Source organism: Loxodonta africana, chromosome 20, assembly GCF_030014295.1.
Source record: "Loxodonta africana isolate mLoxAfr1 chromosome 20, mLoxAfr1.hap2, whole genome shotgun sequence".
NCBI classification, from domain to species: Eukaryota; Metazoa; Chordata; class Mammalia; order Proboscidea; family Elephantidae; genus Loxodonta; species Loxodonta africana.
In genome coordinates, this window is record NC_087361.1 from 3185199 (window position 1) to 3209985 (window position 24787).

General features: G+C 39.5%; 1 protein-coding gene across 1 annotated transcript in view; it reads right to left on the bottom strand.

Annotated features, from left to right (window-relative positions):
* The window catches only part of LOC100673135 (T-cell receptor-associated transmembrane adapter 1), a 53992-nt gene that overhangs the window by 13349 nt on the left and 15856 nt on the right, over positions 1-24787 (bottom strand). The window contains exons 2-3 of the mRNA XM_023540405.2: positions 24030-24140; positions 14295-14331 (exon numbers count right to left, since the gene is read on the bottom strand). Of these exons, the coding sequence (XP_023396173.1) occupies positions 14295-14331; positions 24030-24140 (148 nt within the window). The remainder of the gene's footprint in view (positions 1-14294; positions 14332-24029; positions 24141-24787) is intronic.

Here is a 24787-nt window from a genome sequence, read left to right on the forward strand (position 1 = left end):
CATTTTTTCACAGAGTAAAAAAAACAAACCAAACCCATTGCCTTGGATTTGATTCCAACTCATAGCGACCCTATAGGACAGAGTAGAACTGCCCCATAGACTTTCCAAGGAGCACCTCGTGGATTCGAACTGCTGACCTTTTTGTTAGCAGCTGTAGCACTTTACTACGCCACCAGGGTCTCCTTTCAAAGGTTAGGAGCCTAGAAAACCAAATTCAGGCCACTGGGTCCAAGGAAAATATTTCCACCTCTGTCAGCTCTGGAGGGAGGTCCCCATCTCTTTTCAGCTTCTGTTCTTGATTCCTTGGTATCTTCATGTGGCCTGGCTGTATCTTCCCGCATCTGTGCTTCCTTGTTTCTGTGTCTAGTCTATTCTTTTATATTTCAAAAGTGGTTAGTTTAAAACATACCGTACACTGATATAAGGACCCCGGTGGTACGGTGGTGACTAGCCCAGCTGCTAACCAAAAGGTCGGCTGTTCAAATCTACCAGCCACTCCTTGGCAACTGTAAGGGGCAGTTCTACTCTGTGCTATTGGTCTCTACAAGTTGGAATCAACTGATGGCAATGGCTTTTCTGAGGGTTCAATGGTTAAGTGCCGGGTTGCTAACCGAAAGGTCAGTGGTTGGAATCCACCAGTGGCTCTGTGGGAGAAAAGACCTGGCAATCTGCTTTCTTAAAGATTACAGCCTGCTAAACCCTATGGTGCAGTCCTACTCTATCCTATAGGGTCGCTATTAGTCGGAATCAACTCCACGGCTCCATGGCACTCAATACACTGATATGCCCCCATTAACATAACAAAGAAAACCGTATCCCAAATGGGATTTATCCATAGGTATAGGTGCTAGGATTTGCAATACATATTTTGGGGGGACACAATTTAATCCATAACAAACTGTCTTCTAATCAATAAGTACATTTGCTGACACTCCAGAATTGAAAATAATATTAACTGTAGGTTTTACTAGAGCCCTGATTTTCTAACACCCAAAACCCGTTGGCATCAAGTCAATTCCAACTCACAGTGATCCTATAGGACAGAGTAGAACTGCCTCATAATGTTTCCAAGGAGTGGCTGGTGGATTCAGACTGCCAACCTTTTGGTTACAGGCATAGTTCTTAAAAGTTGTGTCACAGGCTCCACTGTGCCACCAGGGCTCCCTAATTTATATTTTCTCCAGCGCCTATTTTAAAATTTTAATTTATATTTTATCATTATTTTATTATAAATTCCTTTTTTAAAAAATTTCTCAATTACTTTATAACCTAAATAGATTTAAATAAGTAAATATAAAAATATCATTACTTGTACCTGGGTGATCTGGACTTGAATTCTGACTTTCAATTTTCTTTAATACAAGGATATTAAACTATCTGATGCCTATTGCCCTTTCCAGCTCCCAAATTCTATAACTGCAGAGTCACAATATCTAAATAAAAATAAAAGATGGAAAGATATTTCAAAAACAAATAAATAACACTATTTTAAGCAATTGAAGAGTTGTCAGATTGAGGAATCAGCAATTTTAGAGGTCTATTGGAAGTTGGTTTTTGGAAATGTTAACTTGATTTGTTTAACAGACATTTCTTCAAATGTGCAGATATATAAATTTAGGCTTCATTGGCATTATTTAAAGCCATGAGAGTAGATGAAATTACTTATAGGATGAGTATTGATAGAGAAGAGAAGAGGTTCACAGGATGAGCCCTCTGATATTTAACGTTCGGGAACCACAAAGGAGAAGGAGCTACTGGTGAGAGAGGAGGAAAACCAAAGAGGGGAATGGCCTAGGAGGCCAGAGAAGCAAGTAATTCAAGTAGGCAGTGACAATGTGTCAAATGCTACGGGTGGACTGAGTAAGATACGACCAAGAACTGGTCATGTGGAGTTCATTGGTCATCTTGACAAGAGCTGAGCCTGTGGATTAACGAAGACAGAGGATTAAATTGAGTGGGTTCCCCTTCAGCCAAAGATTAAACAGGCCCGTGGAACAAAACAAGACTAAAGGGGTGTACCAGCCCTGGGGCAGAAACTGGAAGGCAGGAGGGGACAGGAAAGCTGGTAATAGGGAACCCGGGGTTGAGAAGGGAGAGTGTTGACACGTTGTGGGGCTGTTAACCAATGTCACAGAACAATGTGTGTACTAACTGATGAGAAACTAGTTTCTTCTGTAAACCTCCATCTAAAGTACAATTTAGAAAAAATAACATAAATTGAGTGGGTTCAAGAAAGAAGAGGCGAAGTGGAAGAGAAGCCAATGAATATGGACAAAATGTAGATGGAACTCTCAAGTTTTCATGTAAGAGAGTAGCTGTGGGGCAGCCTAGAACCAAGGAAGCATTTTCTTTTAAGGTAGGGGACAATACGGTATATGTTGATGGTACAGATATAGAAGAAATAGAAAAGCAATGATGCAGGAAAGAAAAGAGAAAGTTGCTGGATGTGTCCCTAAGTATACACTTATTGTTTGCTTTCTTTGGGAGGAACTGTGACATAGGTGTAGATGTGAACTTATTGTGGGAGAGCACCAAAGACAGAACCCTGTTCAGGGCAAGAGAATAAACTTCAGCAATATTTTCTGTGGCTAGCAGCTAAGAAGGGAATCTAGTAGAGTTCCCTGTAAGGAGGATGGTTAATGAACTCTTGCAACAATAATATCTAACACTAAATTTGCAATCTCTTGATCAGCATTCAAATCCCCCTCTACCATGCCCAATTTCTCATGAAGCCTGTTAAACACAATGGACTTATATCGTCTGTGCTTTGGAGCACTTAGAAGGAAGGATCCTTTGCCAAACTTTTTACAAAACTTTGCAGACTAGAAAGAACTGTCAACATGGAGAATTTTGGAAGAGATGGGGAAAGAACCCTAAAGCAGTGATAGGAGCTAGTAGTTACAAGATGCACCAAAAATAGGATTTTTGGAATGCTAAGCATTCCAAATCATCAAAAATGAAATGGAACGCATAAACATCAATATCCTAGGCATTAGTGAGCTGAAATGACTGGTACTAACCATTTTGAATTGGACAATCATATGCTCTACTATGCCAGGAGTGAAAACCTGAAGAGGGATGGCATTAAATTCATAGTCAAAAAGAACATTTCAAGATCTATCCTGAAGTACAATGCTGTCAGTGATAGGATAATGTCCGTACACATACAAGGAAGACCAGTTAATATTACTATTATCCAAATTTATGCACCAAGCACTAAGGCCAAAGAGGAAGAAATTTAAGATTTTTACCAACTTCTGCAGTCTGAAATTGAGCAAATATGCAATTAGGATGCATTGAAAATTACTGGTGATTTGGAATGCAAAAGTTGGAAACAAAGAAGAAGGATCAGTAGTTGGAAAATATGGCCTTGGTGATAGAAATGGTGCCAGAGATCACATGGAAGAATTTTGCAAGACCCATGACTTCCTCATTGCAAGCACCTTTTTTCACCAACATAAATGGTGACTATACAGGTCGACCTTACCATATGGAATACACAGGAATCAAATCCACTACAAGAGTTGATGGAAAAGCTCAATATCAGTCAGAACAAGGCTAGGGGCTGAGTGGGGAATAGATTATAAATTTTTCATATGTAAATTCACGTTGAAGTTGAAGAAAATTAGAACAAGTCCACAAGAGCCAAAGTATGACCTTGAGTATATCCCACCTGAATTTAGAGGTCTTCTCAAGAGCAGATTTGACACATTGAACATTAATGACCAAAGACCAGACAAGTTGTGGAATGGCATGAAGGACATCATACGTGAGGAAAGCAAGAGGTCATTAAAAAGACAAGAAAGAAAGTTCCTGATCATGTGCTACCTCCTGAAATGGTGGAATGTCAACCAATTGAAAGAAAGAAAAGACCAAAATGGATGTCAGAAGAGACTCTGAAACTTCCTCTTGAATGTCAAATAGCTAAAATGAAAGGAAAAAGTGATGAAGTGAAAGAGTTGAACAGAAGATTTCAAATGGTGGCTTGAGAAGACAAAATAAAGTAGTATAATGACCTGTGCAAAGACCTGGAGATAGGAAATCAATAGGGAAGAACATGTTCAGCATTTTTCAAGCTGAAAGAACTGAAGAGAAAATTCAAGCCACAAGTTGAAATAGTGAAGGATTCTACAGGGAAAATATTAAACGATGCAGGAAACATCAAAAGAAGATGGAAGGAATACACAGAGACATTATACCAAAAAGAACTGGTTGACATTCCACCATTTCAGGAGGTAGCACATGATCAGAAACTGATGGTACTGAAGGAAGAAGTCCAAGCTGCACTGAAGGCATTGGTGAAAAACAAGCCTCCAGAAACTGAGGGAATATCAAATGAGGTGTTTCAACAAACAGATGCAGAGCTGGAAGTGCTCACTCGTCTGTGCCAAGACATTTGGAAGACAGCTACATGGCCAACTGACTGGAAGAGATCAGTATTTATGCCTATTCCCAAGAATGGTAATCCAATAGAATGTGGAAATAATCAAACAATATCATTAATATCACATGCAAGTAAAATTTTTCGGAAGATCATTCAAAAGCTGCTGCAGCAGTACATTGCCAGAAATTCAAGCTGGATTCAGAAGAGGACATGGAACCAGGGATATCATAGCTTATATTGGATGAAGTCTGGCTGAAAGCAGAGAATACCAGAAAGACGTTTACCTGTGTTTTATTGACTATGTGAAGGCATTCGACTGTATGGATCATAACAAATTATGGATAACATTGGGAAGGATGGGAATTCCAGAACACTTAATCATGTTCATGAGGAAGCTGTACATAGATCAAGAGGCAGTTGTTGTAAACGAACAAGGGGATACTGAGTGGTTAAAGTCAGGAAAGGTGTGTGTCAGGGTTGCATCCTTTCACCATGCCTATTCGATCTGTATGCTGAGCAAATAATCCAAGAAGCTGGACTATATGAAGAAGAATGGGGCATCGAGATTGGAGGAAGACTCATTAACTACCTGCATTATGCAAATGATACAACCTTGCTTGTTGAAAGTGAAGAGGACTTGAAGCACTCACTGAAGAAGATCAAAGACCACAGCCTTCAGTATGGACTACGCCTCAACATAAAGAAAACAAAAACCCTCACAACTGGACCAATAAGCAACATCAAGATAAATGGAGAAAAGACTGAAGTTGTCAAAGATTTCATTTTACTTAGATCCACATTAAACACCTATGGAAACAGCAGTCAGAAAAGCAAAAGATGGATTGCATTGGGCAAATCTGCTGCAAAAGACCTCTTTAAAGTCTTGAAAAGCAAAAGTGTCACCTTGAAGACTAAGGTTTGCGTAACCCAAGTTACAGTGTTTTCAATCACCTCATACGGGTGCAAAAGCTGGACGATGGATAAGGAAGCCTGAAGAATTGACGCCTTTGAATTGTGGTGTTGGCAAAGAGTATTGAACGTACCATAGACTGCCAAAAGAATGAACAATTCTGTCTTGGAAGAAGTACAACCAGAATGTTCCTTAGAAGCAAGGATTACGAGACTTCATCTCGCATATTTTGGACATGTTATCAGGAGGAACCACTCCCTGGAGAAGGACATCATGCTTGGTAGAAGGTCATCAAAAAAGAGGAAGAGATGGACTGACACAGTGGCTGTAACAATGGGCTCAAGCATAATAACTATTGTGAGGATAGCACAGGACCAGGAAGTGTTTCGTTCTGTTGTGCAAAGGTTCTCTATGAGCCTGAACTGACTTGACCGCACCTAACAACAACAACAAGCACTTCCCAGGGATTGTTAGAAATACTCAGGAAGGGGACTGGACTTTTTTGCGGTCACATAGGGTTAGGGCTGGAGTTATGGTTATTTTTACACTAAAATAAACAGAAGTCTATAAAACTCGGAGACAATCATGTAAGTGTGGCAGTGGCAGTGGTGAGGGCCTCATCTGTGCACCCACTGGAAGTCTGAGATGCCGGGGAAGACCACCTGGTGGTTCTGTTGTCATAAGGATGCTTGAGCATATGAAGAACAGCTGGAGAGGACAGAGGAAAGTAAAAGCCTGCTCGAGGGCATTCTGCAAAGAGGGGAAGTGAAAATGGCCCCAACCCTGCAGAGCTGCCAGGAAATCAAAGAAATCAACCCCAAGTAGGGCAATAGCTGAACTGAGATATGCTTTGTGACAAAAGCACATTTGAGTGCCACACTGGCAGAACATGCAAGAGCTGCTGGGAATTTTTCCTAAACTTTTGAGAGAGATTTTGAAAACTAAAAAGAAACGATATGCTTAAAAGAATTGTCAGTCTGGACTGCTTTCCTAAATTAAGGGTGAATGTACCACAAGTAGGTCAGAATTTTCTGACACCTTAATTTTCATCCAATGAGCAGAAAATTTTTTATCTATCACCTCATCCTAGGTGTTTTCCTCTCTACAAGTAAAATATTACATTATAATCTATGCTTTTTAGATGATGAAACTAGAGATCATGAGTGTTCAATCATTTCCAACAGTTTAATTAAAATCCAGAATTTTCTGGATCCAAAACCATGATCATTCCACTGCATTGTCCTAAAACCAATAAAAAGACAACAATCATGTAGAATTATTTTTTTAAGGAAAACTAAAGCACCCCAGGAAACGTGTATTTGATGGATTTTCTGTTAGGTTAAGATGCTGTGCTGTCCTTGAAGTGGTTGTGTTTCTGATCTACTATCACAAGAAGGGCAGGGATCTAGGGAACCAGGAAGATGAGATCAGAGGAGCAAATTTCTCTCCCCTCCAGCAGAGCTTCCTCTACCAGTATCGAGTAGAACAGGAAGACTGTGATGCAGAAGCCAGTGTGGTGGGAGATGGGGCTGTGGCTTGGCATCAGTCCCTCTCCCACCTCTACTTGCCTAAACTGTGCCTTTCATTTCTTACAGCACAACCTATGCTAATCCTGCCTCATAAACACAACAGAAAACTCATTCCGGAGTGGGATTATAACCACAGGCATAGAAGGTAGGATTTACAGCACATATTTTGGGGGACACAATTCAATCCATAACATCACAGAATCGAAGAATAGACGAGCTGTGTATGCCAAGCATTTTTCATCGATAAATTCCGCATTGCATATTCAAATTTTACCTAAATGGAGATTTATTATAGTAGATTATTGAATCAGTAGGGGAAGGGACAATGTCTTTCCATCTTTGTATCTCTGTTGTATAGTACATTGTTTATTTGTTGAATAAATATATGAATGTATGTTATGAATGGTCAAGTCTCTTTTGACATCTGCCCTACACCTGTGGGCTTGCTTGCTTTGAGACAGGCATTTGACAGATTTTCCCTCCTGATTACTTCCATTCTAATCCAAAACCCACCAAACCTAGTCATTAGCAAAATGTTGAAAACACTTCATGTCACGTTGCATTCTAATTGTCCTTGAAAATTTTTTTTTTCTTTTCTTTGTGGCATTTGCTATAATCAGATTGGCAAACTACTCATTGTGAGAGCCAAAGTCTTGAAAGTCGTCTCTGGTTGCTCAATCTTAAAAGTAGTAAAAAAAATAATAAATAAAGATTTCTGTGTGTGTGTGGGGGGGGGGGGGGGGAAGAAGGTACATGCCCTCCTACAGCTCAGTTCCTGAATCTGCCAGAGACATTCCCACATGGAGAATTAAAAAAAAAAAAAATTCGAGGCCAACAAGAGACTTTTAATCTTAATCTTACCTAGCCAGAAAGCTCTGTTTTTGAAAAATGTTTTCATCTGCCATTTCAGAAAGGTATTAAAGAACCCTCTAGGCAATTCTGTTTATTTAGATTTTTTGTGTGTGTGTCCTAAAGGAGAAATCTTCAATATCGTGACACATTTGGGGCAGAATATACTGCCTGAGAAAACAATTTCTGTACTATGATTTATGCCATAAAACTTTAAAAATAAATGAAAATAACATCATACTGTACAAATTTCTCTGCATCTAGTTCCATAAGTATTAAAGAGAATAAGTAACTATTTTCTTGAATACTTATTGAAGAGTATTAAACCATAACTTCATATTAGAGTATTGATGTCGCACATTTCCCGATTGATTGACATTACTCTTACCAACAGCACACCACTAGGGATTCTTGTACAGATAAACCTCTGAGATACTGCACAAAAAAAGTGAATACCACAATAAAGCGAGTCAATTTTTTTGGTTTCCCAGTGCATATAAAAGTTATGTTTACACTATACTTTATTCTATTAAGTGTGCAATAGGATCGTTTCTAAAATCAATGTACATACCTTAATTAAAAAATGCTAACCATCGTCTGAGCCTTAATCTGAGTCATAATCTTTTTGCTGATGGAGGGTCTGGCCTCAACATTGATGGCTACTGACTGATCAGAGTAGTGGTTGCTGAAGGATGGGGTGGCTGTGGAAATTTCTTAAAATAAGACAATAATAAAGTTTGCCACATCAGTTGACTCTCTTCCCTGAAAGATTTCTCCGTAGCGTTTGAGATGCTGTTTGATAGCATTTTACCCACAATAGAACTTCTTTCAAAACTGGAGTCAATCCTCTCAAACACAGCTGTTGCTTTATCAACTAAGCTTATGTCATATTCTAAATCCTTTTTTGTCATTTCAACAATGTTCACAGCATCTTCACCAGGAGTAGGTTTATTTATTTATTGTGCTTTAGGTGAAAGTTTACAGATCAAGTCAGTCTCTCACACAAAAAGAAATACACACCTCGCTGTGCACTCTCAGCTGCTATCCCCTAAATGAGACAGCACATTCCTCCTCCCCACCCTCTATTCACCCTGTCCGTTCAACCCTCTCCTGTCCCCCTCTTCCTTCTCATCTAGTCACCAGACAGGAGTCGCCCACATAGTCTCATGTGTCTACTTGAGCCACGAAATTCACTCCTGACCAGCATCATTGTCTATCTTATAGTCCAGGCCGACCTCTGTCTATAGAGTTGTTTTCAAGAATGGCTCCAATCTTGGGCTATCAGAGGATCCAGGGACCATGACCGTCAGGGTCCCTCCAGTCTCAGTCAGACCATTAAGCCTGGTCTTTTTACGAGAATTTAAAATCTGCATCATACTGCTCTCTGGCTCCTTCAGGGATTCTTCTCTGTTGTGTTCCCTGTCAGGGGAGTGATTGGTGGTAGCCGGGCACCATCTAGTTCTTCGGGTCTCAGGCTGACGGAGTCTCTGGTTTATGTGGCCCTTTCTGTCTCCTGGGCTCACATTTACCTGGTGTCTTTGGTGTTCTTCCTTCTCCTTTGCTCCAGGTGGGTTGAGACCGATTTATGCACCTTAGGTGGCTGCTTACTAGAGTCTGAGAGCCCAGACACCTCTCACCAAAGTCGAATGCAGACCGTTTTCTTAATACATTTTGTAATGCCAATTGACCTAGACATCCCCTAAAACCATGGTCCCCAGACCCCCATCCCTGCTACTCTGGCCTTCGAAGCTTTTGGTTGTATTGAGGAATTTTCTTTGCTTTTGGTTTCGTCCAGTTGTACTGACTATCCCTTTGTTACGTGTTGCCCTTCCCTTCACCTAAAAAAATTTTTGTTTACTGTCTAGTTAGTGATATCCCTCTCCCTCCCTCTTCACACTCGTAACCATCAAAGAATATTTTCTTCTGTGTTTAAACTTTATCTGGAGTTCTTATAATAGTGGTCTCATACAATATTTGTCCTTTTGCAATTGACTAATTTCACTCAGCATAATGTCTTCCAGGTTCCTCCATGTTTATGAAATGTTTCACAGATTCATCATTGTTCTTAATCATTGTGTAGTATTCCATTGTGTGATTATACCATAAATCTTTTATCCATTCATTTGTTGATGGGCACTTTGGTTCCTTCCAACTTTTTGTTATTGTAAACAGTGCTGCAATGAACATGGGTATATGTATATCTGTTCATGTGAAGGCTCTTATTTCTTTAGGGTATATTCCAAGGAGTGGAATTGCTGGGTTGTATGGTAGTTCTATTTCTAGGTTTTTAAGGAAGCACCAAATTGATTTCCAAAGTGGCTGTACCATTTTACATTCCCACCAGCAGTGTATAAGTGTTCCAGTCTCTCCACAACCTCTCCAACATTTATTATTTTGTGTTTTTTGGATTAATGCCAGCCTTGTTGTGGTGAGATGGAATCTCACTGTGGTTTTGATTTGCATTTCTCTAATGGCTAATGATCATAAGTATTTCCTCATATATCTGTTAGCAGCCTGAATGTCTTCTTTGGTAAAGCGTCTGTTTATATCCTTTGTCCATTTTTCAATTGTGTTGTTTGTCTTCTTGTTGTTGAGTTTTTAGAGTATCAGGTAGATTTTAGAGATCAGACACTGATCAGAAATGTCGTAGCTAAAAACTTTTTCCCAATCTGGAGGTAATCTTTTTCGTCTTTTGGTGAAGTCTTTGGATGAGCATAAGTGTTTGACCTTTAGGAGCTCCCAGTTATCTAATTTCTCTTCTGGTGTTTATACAATGTTAGTAATGTTTTCTGTACAGTTTATGCCATGTGTTAGGGCTCCTAGCATTGTCCCTATTTTTTTTCCATAATCTTTATCATTTCAGATTTTATGTTTAGGTCTTTGATCCATTTTGAGTTGGTTTTTGTACATGGTGTGAGGTATGGGCCTTGTTTCATTTTTTTGCAGATGGATGTCCAGTTATGCCAACACGATTTGTTGAAGAGACTGTCTTTTCCCCATTTAACAGACTTGAGCCCTTTGTCAAATATCAGCTGCTCAAATGCACATGGATTTATGTCTGGATTCTCAATTCTGTTCCATTGGTCTACGTATCTGTTGTTGTACCAGTACCAGGCTGTTTTGACTACTCTGGCAGTATAATATGCCCTAAAATCAGGTGGTGTGTGGCCTCCCACTTCATTCTTCTTTTTCAGTAATACTTTACTTATCTGGGGCCTCTTTCCCTTCCATATGAAGTTAGTGATTTTTTTCTCCATCTCATTGAAAAATGTCTTTGGTATTTGGATCAGGATTGCATTGTATCTGTAGATCGCTTTGGGTAGAATAGACATTTTTACAATGTTGAGTCTTCCTATCCATGAGCAAGGTATGTTTATCCACTTATGTAAGTCTCTTTTGATTTCTTGCAGTAGTGTCTTATAATTTTCTTTGTATGGGTCTTTTACATCTCTGGTTAGATTTATTCCTAAGTATTTTATCTTCTTAGGGACTATTGTAAATGGTATTGATTCAGTGATTTCCTCCTTGATGTTTGTTGGTGTAGAGGAACCCAACTGATTTATGTATGTTTATCCTGTATCCTGATACTCTGCTAAACTCTTCTATTAGTTTTAATAGTTTTCTTGAGGATTCTTTAGGTGTTTCTGTGCCTAGGATCATGTCATCTGTAAACAGAGATACCTTTACTTCCAGTTTGGATGCCCTTTATTTCATTATCTAGCCTAGTAGCTCTGGTGAGGACCTCCAGCACAGTGTTGAATAAGAGTGGTGATAAAGGCACCCTTGCCTGGTTCCCATTCTCAGGAGGAATGCTTCCCAGGAGATTTTATCTCAAGAAACTACTTTCTTTCCTCATCCATAAGAATCAACTCCTCATCCATTTTATTATGAGATTGCAGCAACTCAGTCATTTCTTCAGGCTCCGCTTCTAGTTCTAGTTCTCCTGCTGTTTCCACCACATCTTCGGCTGCTTCCCCCACTGAAGTCCTGAACCCCTCAAAGTCATCCATGAGGGTTGGAACCAACTTCTTCCAAACTCCTGTTAATGTTGTTATTTTGACCTCTTCCCATGAATCAAGGATGTTCTTAATGACATCTAGAATGGTGAATTCTTTCCAGAAGGTTTTCTATTTACTTTGCCCAGATCCATCAGAGGAATCACTATCTATGGCAGCGTAGCCTTATGAAATGTATTCCTTAAGTAATAAGACTTAAAAGTTGAAATTACCCCTTGCTCCATGGTCTGCATGATGGATGTTGTGTTAGAAGGCATGATGACATTAATCTCCTTGAGCATCTTCATCAGAGCTCTTGGGTAACCAGGTGCATGGTCAACAAGCAGTGATATTTTGAAAGGAATCTTTTTTTTTTTTTTTTTAGCAGTAGATCTTAATAGTGGCCTTAAGGAATTCAGTAAACCATGTTGTAAACAGATGCTCTGTCATCCGGGCTTTGTCGTTCCATTCATAGGGCATAGGCAGAGTAGAATTAGCATAATTCTTAAAGGCCCTAGGATTTTTTTTTTTTTAATGACCACTGACTTCATCTTAAAGTCAGCAGCTGCATCAGCCCCTAGAAAGAGAGTCAGCCTGTTCTTTGAAGCTTTGAAGGCAGGCATCGACCTCTCCTCTCCGGCTACAAGAGTCCCAGATGGCATCTTCCTCCAGTATAAGACTGTTCCATCTACACTGAAAATCTGCTGTTTGGCGTAGCTGCCTTCACCAGTTATGTCAGCTAGGTCTTCTGGAGAGCTTGGTGGAGCTTCCACGTCAGCACATGCTCCTTCATTCATGTTGTAGTGGCAGCTTTTTGCCTTAAATCTCATGAACCAACCTCTGCTAGCTTCAAGCTTTTCTTCTGCAGCTTCCTTACCTCGCTCAGCCTTTATAGGATTAAAGAGACTTAGGGCCTTGCTCTGGGTTGGACTTGGGCTTAAAGGAATATTGTGGCTGGTTTGATCTTCTATCCAGACTTCTAAAATTTTCTCCAAATCGGCAACAAGCCTGTTTCACTTTCTTATCATTTGTACGTGTTAGCTGGAGTAGCCTTTCAATTTCCTTCAGGAACTTTTCCTTTACATTCAGAACGTGCTAACTGTTTGGCACAAGAGATCTAGCTTTTGGCCTGTCTCAGCTTTTTACATGCCTTCCTCACTAAGCTTAATTCTTTCTAGCTTTTGATTTGAATTGAGATGTGTGACCCTTCCTTTCATGTGAACATTTGGAGGACATTGTAGGGTTATTAACTGGCCTAATTTCAATATTGTCATGTCTTAGGGAATAGGGAGGCCTGAGGGAGGGAAAGGGTGGGGGGTGGACGGCCAGTTGGTGGAGCTGTCAGAAAACACACATTGATCCATTAAGTTTGCCTTATATGGGTGTGGTTCGTGGCGCCCCAAAATAATTACAATAGTAACATTAAAGATCACTGATCACAGACCAACATAAAAGATAAAATAATAATGAGAAAGTTTGAAATATTGCAAAAATTACCAAAATGTCTCACAGAAACACAAAATGAGCACATGCTGTTGGGAAAATGGTGCCTATAGGCTTGCTTGATGCAGTGTTGCCTCAAACCTTCAATTTGTAAAAAAAAAAAAAAAAAAAACTGCAAAATGCAATAAAGTGAAGTGAAATGAAAGGATATATGCCTGCATATGTATGTCTGTGTACGTATCTTAAGTTTAAAGAGGTATTGCTAGATTTCCTTCTAGCCTGGATCCTTAAAAAAAAAAAAAAAGGATCCTTAAGCACCTAGCAATTCTACATATAATTAATCTGTACTCTTTCAGCCCTAGATCATGATCTATGATAACGTCTCCTGAAACTGATGAGAATTCTGCACATGGTAGGTCAGAGACTCTTTTTGTCCTTCATCCAGCTCTTTCATTGATTCAGAATGAGCAAGTAACTAGAGGAGATAATAATCTGCAGATAGAAGTAAAGGTAACGAAAACTCACTTTTCCTTTTATTTTAACCTAAGTGCAACATCCCTCAACCAAATTTAAAAGCAATAGTGTGTTATTATTGTTGAGTGGCATCAGGGTGTGTGCCAACCCATAGTGACCCTATAGGACAGTATAGAACTACCCCATAGAGTTTCCTAGGCTGTCATTTTTACAGAAGATCATCAAGTCTTTGCTCCTGCAGACCAGCTGGTGGATTTGAATCCCCTGCCTAGGGATAGCAGCCTGCTCTTCAACATCATGCCAATTTCAATTTCATAGTAACCCTATAAGACAGAGGAGAGTTGCCTATTAGGGTTTCCAAGGTGGTACTCTTTTCTGGAGCTGATTGCCACATCTTTCTTCCAGGGAGCCACTGAGTGGGATACAACTGCTGTCTTTTTGGTTAGCAGCTGAGCACTTAACCAGTGGCCACCAGAGCTCCTTAAAAGCAAGATCAAAAAAAAAAAAAAACATACCAAACCCATTGCTGTTGACTTGATTCCGACTCATAGGGACCCTATAGGACAGCGTAGAACTTCCCTACAGGATTTCCAAGGAGTGGCTGCTGGATTCAAACTGCCGATCTTTTGGTTAGCAGCCTGAGCTCTTCAGAGCTGTGCATTTTCTCATGTTACCAGAAAATCGTAATACATGACTCATTTTCAACATACCTGGGAATGTAGTCATCGGAGTACCTGTACAATTTCTCTGAAAAAGATTTAAAATAGGCAAATTAAAAGTTGACATAAAGTTGTTAAATATTTTTCTACAGAGTGATCTGATGGGAGCATAGCTTCAGTTTTGGTTAACACCTGTGATCCAGCCACTCCAGCCAGCGCTGACTGATCTAGGGATAAAGACCTTCTCTGATTTGGGCCAATCAGATTCTCCCTTGGTGATGTATGATGGAAACATAGCTGGGAAGTGATGTGGGGCCTGGATGTACGGCCATGTGATGCCCTGGAAACACTCAGCGGAAAGCTAGAGCCTCTGCTCCTGCCTTCCCTGTGGTCCCTTCCCCCTGTGGGCATGGCCGTACTTCCTGCTTGGGTTCCAGGACACACCTCGGCATTCTTCTCATAAACTGTTCCCTTTACCTATGCTGGTTAAAACAGGCTCTTCTTCCTTACAACAAAAGACCCCAGGAGACATTTTTTCTTTTTCCCTTCCCACTCCTCCTTTTTTTTTTTTTTTTTTTGAAATGTCTATTTACATTCCTTGGTGTGTGAGTAACAACATAAAAATGATGCTGAGAAAGTTGCTGTGGTTGTGATTCCATTTCAACACGGTGCATGTTGTGGTTAGGAGAGATGAGGGGACTAGGAAAAGAATCCTGAAAAAAGCTGGGAACACAGCATCTATGAATCGTCAGAAAAACAGAACGACTTCTGACAGAAACAGCACTCTGATCTGACAAGAGAAGACTGACCAGAGAAATGAGGTTGGGTGCTAAAACCAGGGAAACACTGAGTGCCAAACCTCAGTGAGTAACCAGACTGGTGAATCTCAAAGGGGAAGTCCCAAGGCTAATAGAAGGGCGTATTTTTACTCCAAGTTAAATAGCTAAATATATATATTCAAAAGATGTAGGGAAATTCAGTTTCCCAAAATCCTTTTAGTGAAAGCTGATGGGTTCATAATGAATTATTGAGGAAAATTAGGAAATAATCTGGTAGAATTTTAATAATTACAATATTATGAAGAAATTTGTATTATAAACAATTACAAAGATTATCTTTAGTTAGATTTTCTTTGACACAGTTGAGTTATTCTCCAGAAAGGTCATTAACTGTTGTTAGAGAAACATTATTGCAGCAAATTATGAAAATCATCACATTAAAGGCTGGAACGGATGTTTCACACATCAACGTGTTTTGAAGAATTCAAAGATCAAAAGCAGGAAGTTTTTGCAGACCATATACATCAAGCTGCTATGGGACCAAAAGTGATAAATGTAACCCTTTAGGGATATATCAGAAATACACTTCTCCTAGCCCACAGAAAATATCCTACCAAAAATTTCATATAAAATGTGTTATTTTCACAGCCTCCACCAGACTGAGTCCAGTACAACTAGATGGTGCCCAGCTACTACCATTGACTGCTCTGACAGGGATCACAATAGAGGGTCCCAGACAGAGCTGGTGAAAAATGTAGAACAAAATTCTAACTCACAAAAAAAGACCAGACTTACTGGCCTGACAGACTGGAGAAACCCTGAGTGTATTGTCCCTGGACACCCTTTTAGCTCAGTAATGAAGTCACTCCTAAGGTTCATCCTTCAGTCAAAGACTGGACAGGCCCATCAAACCAAATGAGACTAAAGGGGCACACCAGGCCAGGGGCAGGGACAGAAAGCCAGGAGGGGACAGGAAAGCTGGTAATGGGGAACCTGAGATTGAGAAGGGAGAGCGTTGACATTTTGTGGGGTTGTTAACCAATGTCATACGTATACTGTTTAATGAGAAACTAGTTTGTTCTGTAAACCTTCATCTAAAGTACAATAAAATTAAATTAAAAAAACAAGATGTGGTTATTTTCAACTACCTTCAGATTAGTCTTGGAAATATGAACACACACAAATGCTGGGAGCAGCCTAAAGAGGTCTAAAAGATGTTAGGTAGTCACCATAAGTTAATGGAAGGCCAGAAAATCAGGAAGCTTGAGTAATGGAAATGACATCAATAAGCATAAAAAGAAAAATGAGTTAATATAGAACAGGAAATTGTAAACTGGAAAATGAAATATGGTATAAAGTATGTGTTGATATCTCATTACATGAAGAAAATGTTTATACTCGGGTCATTAGTTATTCATGTTTTCTGGAATTAATGTGCATGTGGAAGAATTTATTTTACCCAAACCATAGCCTGATATATCACAGGACAATTCAGAGTTAAGAATCAGAACACTTTGGATTTTTGTACTAGCTCTGCAAACCATTTTCCATGTGACAATATACAAATCATTTAAAAACTCTGATTCTCAGTTTATCTGTAAAGTAGGGCTAATATTGCGTTCCTCACGGAGGACGTGGAGGTTAAATGAGATAATCCCCAATAAAACACTTTATAAAATGCCAAAGTTAGTTATCAATATGTGGAAATTAAAAGGAAAGTTGACATAAACTTGTTAAATATTTTTCTACATATGTCATATAACAAGCCATAATTTAATGTGTAGATTTGAGTTGGGAAATTTCATCATTAAATGAGTTACCTGAAAATTGGCAGATATAATTAAGATACTATTTTTTAAGGTAAAAGAATTATAAGTAGAGCCTGATTTGAACTGAAATTGCCAAATATCACCTTTAACAAGAGGATTGTCACCAGCTCAACAATACTTTGAAATGAAAGATAAAAATAAACTAACAAAAATTTTTAAAGCAAAAATAAAGAGGAATTACTTAATTAGAATAAGAAACAAATGTATGAAGCAAAAATATTTCCCCAAAGAAACTAATATTTTTACAAGATAAAGTGGATTTTTCCACTTTAATTCCTTGGAGTATGAATGTCGATGCCTGGAAAGTAATCCTAATGTAATGTGTGAAAGGATGGACTTGACAGCACCTGACAACAACGTAAGAGGAAAATATAATTGTAGATATTATTGGTGGGAAAAAGCAAAAGAAAAGTTAGACCAAAAATCTATGTGGAAAAGAGGGAATAGCAGCAAATACATAAAGAATACATTATAGTAATGTGATGCTTAGATGGAAGGAAAGGGGATTAAAACAATAAGGAAAATACTAAGGGGGCAAAGAGTGGGTGCAGTGGTGGCTCAGTGGTAGAATTCTCGCCTTCCATGCGGAAGACCCAGGTTCAATTCCTGGCCAACGCACCGTAAATGAAGCCACCACCCACCTATTACTAGAGGACCGCCTGTTGCTGTGATACTTGTCATGGATTGAATTGTTTCCCCAAAAAATATGTGTATCGATTTGGCTAGGCCATGATTGCAGTGTTGCGTGATTGTCCATTTTGTCATCTGATGCGATTTTCCTATGTGTTGTAAATCCTAACTCTTTAATGTTAATGAGGTGGGATAGGCTGCAGTTATGTTAATGAGGCAGGACTCAATCTACAAGATTAGATCATGTCTTGAGCCAACCTTTTTTGAGATATAAAAGAGAGGAGCAAGCAGAGAGACAGGGGGCCTCATACCACCAAGAAAAAAGCACCAGAAGGCCTCATACCACCAAGAAGAAAGCACTGGGAGTTCCTAATCCAGGGAAGGATTGATGGCAAAGACCTTCCTCCAGAGCCAACAGAGAAAGCCTTGCCCTGGAGCTGGCGCCCTGCGTTTGAGCTTCTAGCCTACCAGACTGTGAGGGAATAAACTTCTGTTTGTTAAAATACTTGTGGTATTTCCGTTACAGCAGCACTAGGTTACTAAGACATTGCTGAACATGTTTCAAAGGAGCTTTCAGACTAAGACTAGGAAGAAAGCCTTAGTGATCTCCTTCTGAAAACCAGCCAAGGAAAACTCTATGTGTCACCATGGTTCGATCCCATTGAGCCTGAGGTCCCCGTGAGTCAGGGCCAACTCAACGGCAGCCAGCAACAGCAAGGTCCCCGTGAGTCAGGGCCAACTCGACGGCAGCCGGCAACAGCAAGGTCCCCGTGAGTCAGGGCCAACTCGACGGCAGCCAGCAACAGCAGGTAGAGGACATCATATGTTAAGATCAGTTATTTTGAAGAACCACCCTGAAAGGGACTTAAAAAGTTCAAGGATACCACATTCCACGGTACTCTTAGAATTTAAGCGTGTAATCTGGACCTGGACAGTCAGTGTTTGGGTAGTTCTAATTTTACAATCTTTACTATAAGAAGCTGAATAGAAAATGATCTCTTTAAATGGGGAGTAGTAACGAAAAGTTCAAAGATTACAGCAAAGGAGGAAGGCCAGCAAGCTTAGACTCCTGAAAAGAACTTGGTCTGTCATGAGAGCTTATAAAAGGCTACGTAAAAATAAGTAGGTAGATTTAAAAGCTGCCTAGTTATTTCAGTGGAAACTTGGTGGTTAAGAGCCATGGCTGCTAAACAAAAGGTCAGCAGTTTGAATCCACCAGGCACTCCTTGGAAACCCTATGGACCAGTTCTACTCTGTCCTTTAGAGTCTCTATGAGATGGAATTGACTGGACAGCAACGGGTTTTTTGTTTTAGTCATTTCAATGATGGGAAGTAAAATGGAAACGTGTGCACATTGATGAAAGCAGTTACATCGGCAAGAAAGCAGTTACATCGGCAAGACCCCGTGTGAAAAGAGCTGGGGAGTTTTCATGGTCCTCTCCTGTGATTCAGATGCAAACCCCTGTGGTCAGGTTCCAGGTGAGAGGGTGTGATGCAAACAAGTTTGCCTTTATGTTCCCCTTTTATAAACTCTTCACCTCTCCATACACAAGAAACAACGGCACATGGTTTAACTACATACTAAAGTGTCTCTGATACATTTTTAATGTTAAAATGTGGAAAAATAGGCCTTAATTTTCTAGTGACTAGGAGATATAGTGAGAAAATCATACACTGATTTAAACTTCTTCTCAAAACAGAGATGGAAGATGAGATAAGGAATATTTTTTCAATTTAATGGAGGGTGCACAGGGAGCCAGTACATTCCTACCAGAAAAAGAAATAAATAAAACTCTCCTAAAAGAATAGATTTGGACAAAGAATCAGATTAAAATGAAAGATTTGTTTTTTGTGGGGGAAGGGAGAACTCCATTTCAAAGCTTTTATCTAGCACTGCTACAGAGAACTTCAAGGAGAGGCTTATCTTCTCTATCTGATTGAACCTGTAGATATTGTATTGTTGCTGGGATGGAGATTTTCTTTTGTTAGCTGTTTAATGCACCAGCAAAATTTATTCACTCACTGTTTGCTAAGGTGGAGCCCTATCTTGCAAGTTTCTTATCCACAAAGAGTAGCACAAAGATGCAAAAATAAAAAGCTACATGAGGCCAGCTATAGGGGCATTGCATTTACAGCCCAAGTGGCAGAAAAGCTGCTTAATGAGATGGAATCTTTTTTAGTCTGTCCAGGAAAAACAAGGCAAGGAGGAGTCTTTGGGAGAACTGTAAAGGAGTTAAACAGCTGGCAGAGATAATCCCAAATCCACCTGATACCTCCGGGTGAGAAAGAAAGATGCTGTTATTTGATCATATGGAATGGAAAAGCTGTCAGAGTTATTATTAATACTTGGAAAAAGCTGTCAGAAGAAGTTGGGGTGGTTGGAAAAGGGTGGCAGAGAGAAGTGAGGGAGTGATGAGACCCAAGGGCATTATAGCTTCCACGAATGCTCCTCCAAGGCTAAGCTAAGGAGGTTCTTGTTGTTATGTGCTGTCAAGTCAAATCTGACTCACGACAACCCCATGTGTGCAGAGCACAATTGCTCCACAAGGTTTCCAAAGCTGTGACCTTTCAGAAGCAAATCACCAGGCCTATCTTCCAAGGTCCCTGTGGATGGGTTCAAACTGCCAACCTTTCACCTAGTAGTTGAGTGCTTAACCATTTGTACGACCCAGGGACTCTGATAAAGTGTAAAACCCAGGTGTTGTGTGCTTCACTTAAGGAGGACATATTACTGCTCAAATAAAATGATTCATGACAGAGTAATGTTTACAACCAATTCTGCCAAAGCCTACAGAAACTCTGAAATGGACCCGAATATGGCTTAAATGAAAAGAGCAGTTATTATTAGACTCAAGTTCTTGGACAGAGTTGTTAAATAAAATAGAGATGGTGGAGGCTAGATGAACCCATGAAACAATCGCCCTGAGATAATCTTTAAACCTACAACCAAAAATATCCCCTGAAATCTTCTTAAAACCGAATAATGCCCTCCAGATTCATCCACGTTGTAAGACATTTCACGGATTCATTGTTGTTTTTATTGTTGCGTAGTATTCCATTGGGTATATGTACCATAATTTGTTTACCCATTGATCTGCTGATGGGCACTTACATTGTTTCCATCTTTTTGCTATTGTGAATAACGCTGCAATGAACATGGGTGTGCATATGTCTATTCATGCAGCGGCTCTTATTTCTCTAGGAATGCTATGCAAAGATAATGAATTCACAAAACATCTCACAAAGGAAAATGAAGAAAACCAAAGATACAAGGGACATATTAGTTCAAAAGACTAATGGATCACAAGTATCGCCACCGCCACCAGCCTGAGCCCCGAAGAACTGGATGGTGCCCAGCTGCCACAACCAACCACTCTGACGGGGATCACAATAGAGGGTCCTGGACAGAGCAGGAGAAGAGCCGTATGTTATAAATAGTATTTTCCACAGTTTGTAGATGAGCAAACTGAGATCAGAGAAGTTGCTACACATACAAGGTCTCCCAGCCAAATACGGAAAGCAGAGTTCTCATCACATCAGGCTGACATCAAAAGACATGCTGTTAAAAAAAATTGAAGAAACTGAAGTTAACTTTTTAAAAAATACATCAATAATTGTAATTAACTATTTCCTGTTGTATAAAAATGTTCTTTCCCACCACACTGCCTTCAGGCAATACAGCAATTTTCAGCATGCCTTAGGCAGTAAGGATTATATGATTTAAAAAGAGAGAGAGAAATCTGTTGTGAACAAAAAGAAAAGGTACAGCTTTCTTTTTGGTTAAGCTACTGTGTCATAGCAGTGATCAGCTTAGCATTGTTAGCAAACAACTCCCCAAGAGAGTTTGTCTGGTGACATGGATGCTATGGATATGGCTAAATAAATTCTAATGCACTAACTACCAAAACGAGAATTGGAAAACCTACTCATATCAGGCGAGGAAGACTAGTACAGCCAAGCCCTTTTGTGGCAAAAGCAATAGGTCAGTAAAATTAGACCAGTCCAGATCTTGAACATGGTGACAGAAATATGTTTTGGAATTCATATTCACCATAATTCAATGCAGTCATAGGACTGAAAAGAAATAACTATTTAGGTTTAAAATAAATATGTCAAATTTGTTAGATGTGATTTGATAGACTCTTGGGCTCAAGTTAAACATGTCAACCCCCTTATTATCTGACCTTAGAAAAGTCTTGAAAGGATTACCATTGGAATTAATGAGAGAGTGGGCTCATATACAGATGATTGTTCTTATCTTGGTTTCCACCTTAAATTATCTCATCTCTCTAGGTTTCTATTCACCTCTTTTTCATCTGGGTGAAAATATTTTAATGAAGAAATTAAAATATATTCATTATAAGCTATTGCATAAAGAAAAGAACTACTCATAGTTCAGTTTTTTCTATAAATAAAGGAAACTTTGAAGAAGTCTGATAACATTTATACATCTGACTTACAAAGTTCATTATATGCAGATATTTAAAAACCCTTTTGTTATCAATTATTTTTTTTTAATTTTTTTAATGGCATGTGTTTTCAGTGTTGTAATTTTTAATGCATGCTTACTAATTAAGTGTGTTTAAATTTTGGATTGGTAATATGGATTTTGAGAAATATGATCTGGTTATACAAGCCACCAATGAGGAGAGTGGCACTCTGGTGCCACCGATCTGTAGTGTGACAATATGCCAGTGAGAACTAAATGGAGAATTTGTTGTGGGTACCTTTCCATGAGGAATCGCTGGTTTTCCAAACATGACACAGAAAAACCAAAACGAACCCATCAGGGCTCCCTAACTATCACAGGGGAAAGCCATAGTTATGATTGCAAGCCTTATCTCACAGAAGTAAAGGAAAAAAGGCAACATTTACAAAACTGACATCCAGAAAGCATCACTAATGGAATGCTCAACTTATACAACAATGAGACCCCGACTCTGGTCTGCTGACACTAAATGTGTTAGAGCCAAAATAATGTACTACCTAAGAGGTCCAGAGTCATAAAAAGTGGCCGGTATGCCACTAAACCAATAGTAACTAAAGAGTTAAAAATACTTGATTTCTAAAATAGTAACTGAAATCATTGTTAACAGAAACGTCTTGCTTGACTGGAGCGTCACTTTGGGCAGAGAACTGATACCATAGAGACCCTAAAGATCTCTGTTTCTGGCTGAGGACATTCGATCAGCAGTGTGACAGTAGCATGTGCTGGTGGGAGCTATTTTGGCAAAGAATTAGACAAATGGGACACTTATCCTTGATTTTGCTTTTGAATAGATGTGTGCCTTCAGCCGTGCCACTTCATTTTCCAGCACCTCCTATCTTTCTTGTTTTTAAAAGCCTGCATGGCAACAATGCCTTCCTCTTGATATTTTACATTAGCATTATCAACACTTAAGAAAACACCCTTAGAGGAGCAAGGACACTCCTGGGAATATGGCAACTGTTCTAAATTAGTTTCTTGCAATTTTTCTTATACACGTGTTGAATTAACTTAGCTTAATTTGTTTTCATCTGCTAAAAGAAAAAGCATTTACATTTTCTTTCCTGTTCCTTTATTACCACTTAAATGCCCTGTCCCTAATAGTGTCTTGGTTCTATAATACAAAAACACCACCCAGAAATATCTGAACCTTCATTCTTCCACCTACCCATCCATCCACCCATCCACCCATCTATCCATCCATCCACCCACCCATCCATCCATCCACCCACCCACCCACCCATCCACCCATCCATCCACCCCCTCACCCACCCCCGCACCCCCCACCCATCCATCCACCCATCCACCCATCCACCCATCCATCCACCCACCCACCCATCCATCCATCCACCCACCCATCCATCCATCCATCCATCTGACATGTGTATAGTGAATGCCTACAGCACACAACGGTTGTGCTAGTGGCTGGGCATTACGCTGCTCAACCGCAGCATCTCAGGCGAAAGCCGGGTGATTAAAACCTTGCCAAGTCTACGGAAGAAGAAAAGCCTATGATGGCAGGTTCTCTTGATCTCATAGATCATGGGAGTATTTGATCACAAACCCCATGGTTCAGTCTACTGTTTTTCTAGTCTGCTTCTGAGGCCACCCCAGCCTGCAATGCTATAGAGGCCCTGATTAATTCTGAGAAGTTTGAGTAGGCTTGAGGCAAACCTTAAAGAGCTAGTTTTCACTTTTCACATCATGTGTCAGACAGAACATTTATGACTGCTTCACAACAGAATGTAATAGCCATGGGTTGTTGAATTGGAGGGGAAAAAATACATTTACCACAGGGCAATTCCTCCCAACTTTATACCCTAATGCAGGTGTAGGGTCAACTAGTCGATAAAGCTAAGTTTGGGAGTTTGCAAATATTTCTAATATGATTGCATTCTTAATTTAAGAAAACCTGCAGGGTGAAAATTTATGAAATAGATTTTCTCAGGTAAAAATATCCCATTGAACGACATTTCATAAAATTGTCTTCTGTATGCTTTCCAGTGACTCCACAAGTTTCAATCCCAGCAGGTACTATACAGCTACTTGTTACACATCTTACCTTGTCGCTGCTTTTCCACGTAATGAGAAATATTGAAGATCAATGATATCACCAGAGCCAAACCCAGTAAGGCTATAAGTCCCCAGACAAGAAAGTGGCACCCAACGTTTCCTGGAAATAAAAGCCAACATGTGGTTGCTGCTTATCCGTTTCCCACCATTAAAACCATTACATTTGTTCTTAATGAAAGATGTTACGTTTCCTCAAAACAAAGGACAAATCCTCTGATAAAAAATACTAAGATTTTGTGGGTACCTAATTTATTCAATGAGAACATAATCCCACTGAATATTTACAGCAACTCTACAACATAGTAATTATTTTGAATATGCTAGAAACTTCAGATCTGGCATGATCCTACACATATTCTTAGAATTATTTATTTGACTTTTATGTATTTTAGAAAAATATGAGTACATGCTGGGTGCAAAAACTCCCAATAGTATGGGAATGTAAAGTAACATGTAAGGTCCTCTATAAAACCATAAATATATACAAATATATTTTTGTCTCAAATGGGATAGGTTACACATATAGCATTTTTTGAAACTTAATAGTGTGGGGAATTTTATCATGTTAGCAAGTTATTTTTAGTAGCTGCATAGTATTCCACAGTGTTGCTGTAATGTAACACATCTAATCATTTCTCCTAAGATGGACATTGTGATTTTTTAAAACTCTTTTCTTGCAAACAATGCAAGGAACACCATTGGACAGACATTTTGTGGATGTGTGGGCTCACCTCTAGAAGAGGTTTC